General features: G+C 37.8%; 2 protein-coding genes across 2 annotated transcripts in view; one reads left to right on the top strand and one right to left on the bottom strand.

Annotated features, from left to right (window-relative positions):
• Positions 1-13: 13 nt before the first annotated feature.
• Positions 14-2167, bottom strand: snapc5 (small nuclear RNA activating complex, polypeptide 5). Its single transcript, XM_077516769.1, has 4 exons — positions 2020-2167; positions 990-1111; positions 826-906; positions 14-720 (listed from the first exon to the last, which is right to left on the bottom strand). Exons 2-4 carry the CDS (start codon positions 1077-1079, stop codon positions 523-525), a joined length of 369 nt encoding a protein of 122 aa, XP_077372895.1. The 5' UTR covers positions 1080-1111; positions 2020-2167; the 3' UTR covers positions 14-522.
• Positions 2168-2556: 389 nt separating this feature from the next.
• smad3b (SMAD family member 3b) overlaps positions 2557-9522 on the top strand; it is a 141747-nt gene continuing 134781 nt past the window's right edge. Inside the window, exons 1-2 of the mRNA XM_077516761.1 lie at positions 2557-2571; positions 2916-2978. The gene's annotated coding sequence lies outside the window, so the exon portion shown is untranslated. The remainder of the gene's footprint in view (positions 2572-2915; positions 2979-9522) is intronic.

Raw genomic sequence — 9522 nt, 5'->3', positions numbered from 1 at the left:
AATTGAACAAGAATGGTTTCACACATTATTTAATAGGAAAATTATCTACTATCATAACTGACACCAATGTAAAATGCAGATGAGTAACAAATGTAAATAAAAATTGTCTTCTAGAACATAAAAACATACATAAATGTTTATTTTGTGCTTATGGTATTTTTTTTAATATATATATGGCCCAGCCATACCCTTTAATGCTAACAGGCACATTTCAACATGTGATTTGTGGTTTTCAGCTGAAGAGTGGCACCTAATAGTCAAATTGATAGAAAAGAAGCACCTAAACATTGGCTATTTTGGTGTGACATTTCTAACTACATCTGGAAAAACCTACTGAAATCCTAATGTCTTTCACCAGGTAATATGAGCACCACACATGAATCCAACAAACCACAAACTCAGTAACAATAATTTAAACTTCTCAAATGAAAATACAACACAGTGGACAAATAAACACATCTCTAACATTTTTGTTGGATTGTTTAAATATTTAGGTCACATTCAGTCTTAAGCTATAGCAGCTCAATAATTATCATCATCTTCTTCTTCATAATCCCCATCAGGCACAAAACCAAACTCATTGTCGTCATCTTCGTTCTCCTCTTCCTCATCATCATCTTCGTCCTCTTCTTCCTCTTCCTCCTCCATATCATAATCAGCAGCAGTGTTCAGCAAAAGTTTGGTGCAGTTAATCTTGTTTTCGTCGTCAAGGTTGACATCCTGAAGAAATTAAGAATTGAGGGTAGACAACATCTTTGATAAAACTCTTGCATGTCATTAGATTTTGCATCGTATCTGGAGAATTGACACTTCCTGGTACGATACCTCAGTTTCTGGAGATGCGTATTCAGGTTCTGCTTCCTCAGTTTGAGCTCTTATGATTGATTTCAAGGCACCTTCTTCAAACTAAAACACAGATGGAAAATTCAAAATGTATCATATAAACCACTGGTACCACAAATAAAACGCAGTTTAAGTCTCAAGCTCACCTTTAACCTGTTTAGCTGGTCTTGTAGCATAACTTTTATTTTGAGGAGAGTCTCCTCTTCCTTTTTTAACTCTTGTAGACGGCTGTGCATTTTTTACTGGTTTTACACCAGCATTCCACAAACTGAAATTGAATTTAGATGAGATTAGATTAAACTTTGTCATAACACGTCACAATGACAAGCAAATGCAGATCGTAAGTAAGCAATAGCTAAACAATATACAGTATACTGCATGTAATGCATATATAAATACACAAGTTGTGTCAGAAAAGTTCCAAAACTGGCGCTGTGAAGGAGTTGGCTTTGTTTATTGCGCGAGAGTTATGGCAGGACAACCTGAGCCTGCTCACAATGCCTTGAACATCTGACAGCTCCTGGTCGAGGAAAATGTTGGAGCAACAACCTACTCACCCGACCTAGCGTGTTCTTATTTTTGTCCTCATTGTCAAGCTTAAGGGGGTGGGGGGTTATAAAGGGGTCCTGTTTTGAAGATGTGGATGGCATCAAGATGGCCATGGTGATGATAGAAAGTTTAGATAATGATGATCCCTGAAGAATCCTTCCAAGAGTGCATGAAGGCGTAGCAGAAGAAGAATCTGGATGGATTTCATGATAAAAATCTTGCAATTTGGATTTGAAATGTATCGTCCGTGACGACAGTCCTGGAACTTTTCTGACACAGAATGTATACAATGTATATGTACAAAGAATGCAGTTGCACAATAGGGTCACATAATCAGTACGAATGAACAGTAGTGAAGATTGATGACGGATACTGTAGATAACGATTACAAAAGATGGCATTATTTTCCAACGATGGAACTATTTGTGTAACAGCAAATGCGTTGCGTAGCTTAAAGCAGCATTGATTTAATTTTCAAACACGACTAAACCGGTGTCAAGTAGAATAATTGTAACGTTACACAATGATTTTAAAATGGAAACATTCTGTTTTGAATTCCGAATGAATGTAGCCCTCAAAATAACAGCGTATGTCCCATACGTTCCCCAATGTAGAATATCAGATTACCTTTGTTGGCAATCGCGTTTACAGCTGCATATTAACGCAGAAATAGGTGATGAGAGAAGACACTGGCAAGTCGTCTATTTTTTTTTTTTTTAATAGCGATCTATCAACCAGCCTACAATAGCAAAACTTCGCTTCCTGTTTACTTCCTATATTCATACGTCACTTCCGCGTATTTGCTTTCCAAGTCGTCGTAGGACTTTAATTAACACCTAACGATGAAGGTGGTAGTTTGCTTACATCTTTTATTTTCGATATTATCAGATTACTTTTGATGAAATACGCTTATTCACCAGCCTTAAAACACGATTAACGAGGGAAGTTAAGGATTTTACCTTACCTCCCATTCGTTACCCCTTTAATAGTTTTGTTTGACAAATAAGTCATTTCTAGCTCTAAATTTAGCGCTAGAAAAGAACATGTTTAATGAAGTCACTAATGAATGTACGACATATAAAATGTACATAATTGCAGCGCCAGCTTGGCTTGATGTTTGGCGACATCTCGTGGTCAACAACAGTAACGAAATAAATGTTACCTCAACAGTAGCAAAGAGTAAGTAACACAGTAGTTCACGTTTTACCAATAATTGTTTTTATGTAGCAGGGCTTGACTCTCAATACATGTCCACGTGTTTCTCAAACCGAAGTGGTAACATTATGACATTAGTGAAGCTAATTTGTAACAAATGTTCAGTGGTTCATGATTTTAACTTGCTTACTTATAAAGCGCAAGGGTCATGCTAGCTAGGCCCCAGAAGCTAGGATGTGTTGGCTCATGCTACTTTCATCTTGTTGATGTATGCTAATTGTCTTTCCTCAGAATTGTAAGTGGATGCAATGTCAGTATATTACGGTAATTAAATTACATTATAACTGTCTTGATCCCCTCCTCCACAGGCCTGCATGCAAATCTTCATCAATCTTCATGCTCCATTACATTGAAGGAGAACAAGTGAAAAGGTAATACATCACAGATTGTGCTCATTGACGTGAACAAGATCTGAAACGCCTCTTAAACAGTCGCCAAAAAATGTTAGAGGAGAAAAGCCTATTAGGCTCTTTATAGGATTCCTTGGCAAATCCCATCCAGATGTTAGCATTAATAATCATAGAAGTGCTGGAAGTAGAAGCTGCGCCAAACCTTTCGATCATTTTGCACATAGTCATAAGAAGAGTTTTGTGATATCATCTGTCAATTTTCATCTATGTTTACCCGGTAGCATCCAAGTTAATCACAATATTTCATATAAATATTATTTTTGAGGTGGGTGGAGGACATGGATTTCAAAAGTCAAATGATGGAATTTTGCCAATATCTTCCAAATGTTAAATTAAGATCTGTCATGTGACTCATCATTTAATTTAAGATTTGTCTTTTGTCTTTTTAATTATACACTTGGTTATCCTGACCCAATCTGTCTATTAAAGCCGCACACATTCAAAGTCACAGATACAGTACTGCACTGTATAATGTGAGGATGGTGACCCCAAGAGGTCATAAATAGCACCTGAACATTACATGCGTATTTTGTACTGTTATGTATGAAGATTTTCAAATCTTTATACATGCAGGACTGTCTCAGAAAATTAGAATATTGTAATAAAGTCCATTATTTTCTGTCATGCAATTAAATAAGCAAAAATGCCATACATTCTGGATTCTTTACAAATCAACTGAAATATTGCAAGCCTTTTATTGTTTTAATATTGCTGATTATGACTATGATTATGACTGAAATATTCTAATATTTTGCGATAGGATATGAGTTTTCTTAAACTGTAAGCCATAATCAGCAATATTAAAATAATAAAAGGCTTGCAATATTTCAGTTGATTTGTAATGAATCCAGAATTGCATTACAGAAAATAAAGAACTTTATCACAATATTCTAATTTTCTGAGACAGTCCTGTAAATAATAAAATATATGAATGTTTCACAGATTTTCATCAATCACGGGGAGTTCTGGAACATAATCCCCCGCTAGGGCTTGTTCAATGAATCAAAATTCAATTACAATTTCAATTATCACACTCCATAATTACAAAATTGGCATTATCATAAGAAAATAAAAGGTTATTAATACTAATTTTGTATTGTTTAAATTTATATATTTGCACTTTTTTTTTTAAATGACTAATTTAATACATTATGTTTGGTCCAAAAGGAATTTATAGTGTTTCAAATAAATTTATTTATCTTGATATATATATATTTGTAATATGTTTAAACATTTTCTTGTTTTGTTCCAAAAACAAATGATTGTCCTAATCATGATTTCAGTTATTACCAAATTAATCGGGATTAATATTTTCTTCACAGTTGAGCAGCAAATGACTAGTGTACATTGCTTTACAGGTTCCACTGTATTGCATTAATTGTGAAAATAAATCCTATAATTTATAAGCTCTCAATTATTATCGCACTCGGCCTTGCTTTGGGAGACTGAAACTGGAGCTGCGTGTCAGTGTAGCAGCGACCTGAAAGGATTTGGGGAGGTCAGGTGAAGAAGTGCCCTGAGAAGCCAGCACGGCCACCGCAGCTGCCGGCCTCTCCAGCACCCACACGGGATTCCCCGCTGTGGCACCCGTGTTTCGGTATGGTGTCTTGGAAGTGGCTAATGCGACGCAGTTATCACCCCGGACGCAGTTGCTTTCTCCTTGTCATCACACATACTGCATAGTTCCTTCCCCAATCAAAGCCGCCAGCGTGGCTTAATGGCAGCTTAGTCGCCCCACATGTGGCTGCGAGCGACCGTCTGCTATGCTTGTGGAGCGTTTGAAGGTGCGCCTACGGTCTGTGGAATGCTGGGCGTGTTGGAAAAAGGGGCCTCCCAAAAGGAGAGGAGGAAAGGAGGCGGGGGAACATAAAAGAGAAGTGGGGGTGACCTTTGAACAGCGCAGTCGGGCCTGTAAAACCGAGCGTCGGGATGAAGAGTGAGGAAAGTTGATTATCCTGAGTGAAAGATGATACCTTGAGAGACCATGCTGTAATGTTTTTTTTTTCCCCCCTCAACTTGACTACATTTCAGTTTCTAAACCAAAGCACCCGTTATGACAGCATTGCCGTAGGAATTGCTGCTGTTCCACAAACGAGCGCGTTATTGATTGCTTTAGGTCAGGTGAAGGGAAACGAGGGGGTGGCAGCTCCAGGATGTTCTCTCTCAAAGCGTTCCAGCAAGGTGGACGGGAGCCTCGGGCGCCTGTGAAAGGAAAGACTCATGTGATTCGGGGGCCTTTGTTTCCAAGGAACTACCTCAGCCTTTACATATCCGTTTCCGAACTCCCACACACATACAGTATGGTCGTGCATATTTGCACGCACACACTTTTGTGTTGTCAAGATTGTGTCCGCTCTCATCGTCACGTATGAGAGACGTGTAACATATGGATGCATCAGCGCTATATACAACTTTAGCACCAAACATCAATTTTATTATATTTGTTGGGAATACTCATGTTAATTAATGCAAATTGAAAACCTAAAACCCCCAAATCCATCATAAATGGCCTCATTATAGGACTAATAAAGGTTCTCTTTAAAATTAAAGTTGACTTGATTATATCTGTAAATAATAATAATAATCATAAAGATTTCTTTTAGGGATGTGTGAGTACCGATACCAGGTAATGGTATTAGGCCAAAACCCGGCCTTATTTCAAAGTATCAGTACTCGTGACGGAGGCTGATACTCTTGCGGCTGTTTTACCGTCAGGAACTAGAAATGAGAAGCAGAGAAAATTGTCATTAATTTATTGCAATTTTAAGGAAAAAGGCTATACCGTATTGGGATATCTTTTTTTTGGGGGGGGGGGCTGGTAATTTTACATATCAGAACTACTAGTGGTATCAGTAATGTGATTACTCAAGAGTTGAGTACTCATGTTCCTCTTGTAGCAATTTGTAGCAAGATAAAATGAAATGTGCAATTTTGAGATTGAATCCCAAAAAACGCAGAAACAAATAAGATTTTAACTATTTATTCTAATCGAGAGGCGTGGAACAACCTTGACTAGATGAGAAACAACGAAAGTTGCACAGAGGAGCAGAGGTGAAAATTGGACAGAACACACTTCTCAGTCAGGCATATATAGACAGGGAATCGATCAGATTGGCTGTGGCAGGACTGACATGGAATTATCTGATTGGCTGTTGACCAGATAAAGAGATTAAAGACTACTGACATCAGATAGCTCCTGACATCACATAGCGTTTTACCAGTTGAAACCAGATGCTGGTTACATCAGTTCAAAACAGACACTTGACCGTACGGTCATGACCCGGACATAACCCTGGCCCCAATTAACACAAAGGCAAACCACGGTCATGACAGCACCATCATCAAAACATTAAAGTTGATATTTTGTTGCTTATTGTCTAATTTATCCCCCATTTTGTTGCACATGCATATGTGAGATTACCTCAACTTGTCAAAAATGTTTATAATCCAATGTTGATGGCAATTGGTTTTAAAATATAAGAGCAATTAGCTCTTATTTAGGTTCTTTTGGCTTTAAAAACAAAATGTAATCGTATAGTGTGTATGTGCATGTTTTGAATGTCCAGTGTGTTAAAAATACGCCATAGTAAAACTTTTTTATTTTTTTTTATTTTTTACTACAATTGGTTGTCAATAAGTGCTGTTACAGGATTACTTAAACCTGATTACACATTGAATCCAGTACTTGATGTCTACTCTCTTTACTGCAACATCCAGTCGAACCGTGTAAGCTAACTTTAGCATGGAAGTTCACATTTGTAGCATTTACCACAATGACATGGTGCTCACAAATCTGCTCAACCAATGAGCGGCCAGCAGTGGTTTACATCACCCACATATGTAAAGTAGCATCAGCTCAGAAAATTAGTAGCTATTAGAAATATTTATACCTGGTATCACTTTTGGGGTTGCCAATGGTAAACCATTAATGGCCATTTTGAACAGAGTGAGGAAAGGGGCGTTCATTTCTCAGTGAATAATGAATGAATTTTAATTGTACGGCTTTAGATGTGATCTGAGCTCTATTTTTGTGTTCTGTTATCACCCATCGAGTAAGAAGTACTTTTAAGACGTATGATCTTATATCCTTAAGACTGCACATTGAAACTTATTCCATCCCAGTGGACACGTTGTCACTAGATCATTGGATGATTGATAGTAGCGTTAATCATAGATGAACTACAGCACTGGGGTGCGTTTCAGTGTTTTTATTTTTCATCAGCACTGTGTGTGGGTGTAGCTAGGTGACTGTTATGACTATCACAATCAAAATATAGTTGTGTCCCATGTTCAGATGACGCTCAAGCAGAGGTACTGTGCAAAAATGGAAAAGATTCGCAAAATGTTTTGATCTCATGGCAGTGGGAAAGTCAGCGTGCGTGTTTTGAGAAAAAGACAGATGCCTGGAAAAGTGAACTCGGGCCCAACGCGTTGGCAGATCCAGGATGTAAGGCGATCCAATGTAACCGCAGTAAAACGATCGAGGCCGGGCTGAAATGGATGCTGCAGGCTGGGGAATGCCACGGGTCACGGCATGAGGATTTGGCCGCCCGACGCGATGCGGTTTGCTCAGGCAGAGTGGGCGGCAGTTTGGAAGCAGAGCTGCGATCAAGTCCTCGATCACAACTGAAATTTGTAAACTAATTGACCACCCGTACAGAGCGTTCTTGTTCCGCTGGCCTTTCCCCATGGAGCCAGCAAGGATACCTCCACCAGAACAAGACTAGCGTGATTAATGACTTTCCTTTCCTCTCACTTACTCCCTCATATTGTAGCCCTCCCCAGGCTGGTTCTTTGGCGGGTCCTTCGCCTCCCTTGATACCTCAAGTTAAACATGCTTGTAATGTCAGACCAGCCAGGAGAAAATTATTTTTCTGCTGTTGGCTTTCTGTAATGATTCCATCTATCATTTTTGTCTATTGGCCAGTTAGAAACACCCAATTGCCTCCGTACATAAGGTGATGAAAGATGCTTTGGAATGGGGTAAGATAAATCCCTTTGACTCCTTTTACCTCAGACTGAAAGAGGGAATTAACACAGAAGATATTTTTCGATCCAGTAGTACAGTTGAAGTTGGTTCTCCAGGATACAGTTGGAACAGTAAATCCTACTCTGTCACGCATAGATTAGAGACAGACCGATATATATATTTTTCAGGTTCAAAACATATACCGATTATTAGTAGTCAAGGAGGCCGATAACCGATATTTCAATATTCCATGTTCACGAAAAAGGGAAAATATTAGTGTTAAAACTTAACAAAAAAATACACAGTCCAACTCCAACTTTGTTGAAATCTTTTTAAGCATAATGTTATTGAAATATTTTCTCTTGTTAAATTATTGTTGTTATCTTTAATCTTTGAAAATACCTGTATTTTAAACTCATTCACTCCCAGCCATTTTCACTGAAGTCTATTTTACTCGATTTTGACTGATTTTGCAAGGTCCACAGAATATTATGTTGTATTGCTATAAAAACATGGGACCTACCAAAAGAAAGATTAGAGTCTCTTCCTTCATCATTATTCAGACACCCGTTGAAAACACTGGGAAAAAGAACTTCTTGCAACATGGCTCTGGCTGATCTCTTATACTCATCTGCCACCTGCTGGCCGGTTTTGTAATAACTACCTTTGCTTTCAGCGACCTCTTCATGTCAGAAGCTGTATCAAAGCTTTCTGTATACTCTAGCATTAACCCCCCCCCCCCAAAAAAAAAAGAAAAAAAAAAGAAAAAACAATATATATATATATATATATATATATATATATATATATATATATATTTGCTGCAATGAAGAACTGCTTCTGTTTGCAATGAAGACTGCTTTGCTTGCAAAGAAGAATTGCTTCTGCTTGCAATGAAGAATGCTTTGCTCTGTTCCCACTCACATTCACATAGCCTAGCTATTTGAAAATGACTCAAAAAGCTGAAGAATCACAACATCTAACACAGCAGAATGGTTAGAGCCAGTCTTCTGAGGTCATCTGTTTTCTATTAAGAAATGATTCACATATCTTAGTTTTAATTTTAAACAAAAACAGAAGGTACAGAGAGTTTCCAGTTGCAGCAGTATCTCGTATAAAATTACCTGAAAATTTAAATAGTTAGTGACAGTTTTAAATTCATCTATTACTGGCCGTCAGCTTTTTAAAGTATGTTGATGCGGCTATTCGTCAAAATACTGAATATTGGCACCTATTTTGATGTAAGATAATTCTTTGAGTCAGTGAATGGACAGTATGTTTAGCCCTAAAACATACGGTAACACTAAGATTGCTGACATGGGCCAATATTTTTGGAAAACTTTACAAGTGAAACTAAAAAAATGGCGCCAAGCTGTACTGCTTGCTGAACTTCAACGTGAATCAAACTCAGCTTTATCGTCTCAGTCTGAATGTAACAACATTAGCAGATTCATCAAAATTGTTGTCAGGTTAATAAACATAATGCAGCTGTTCAGAATGTGAACAAGAATGCGTTCCATTTTCCTTCATTTTCAA

This window comes from Festucalex cinctus, chromosome 3 (assembly GCF_051991245.1).
Source record: "Festucalex cinctus isolate MCC-2025b chromosome 3, RoL_Fcin_1.0, whole genome shotgun sequence".
Lineage (NCBI taxonomy): Eukaryota > Metazoa > Chordata > Actinopteri > Syngnathiformes > Syngnathidae > Festucalex > Festucalex cinctus.
The sequence above is the reverse complement of the archived record's forward strand: the minus strand, read 5'-3'. Positions and strand labels throughout refer to the sequence as shown.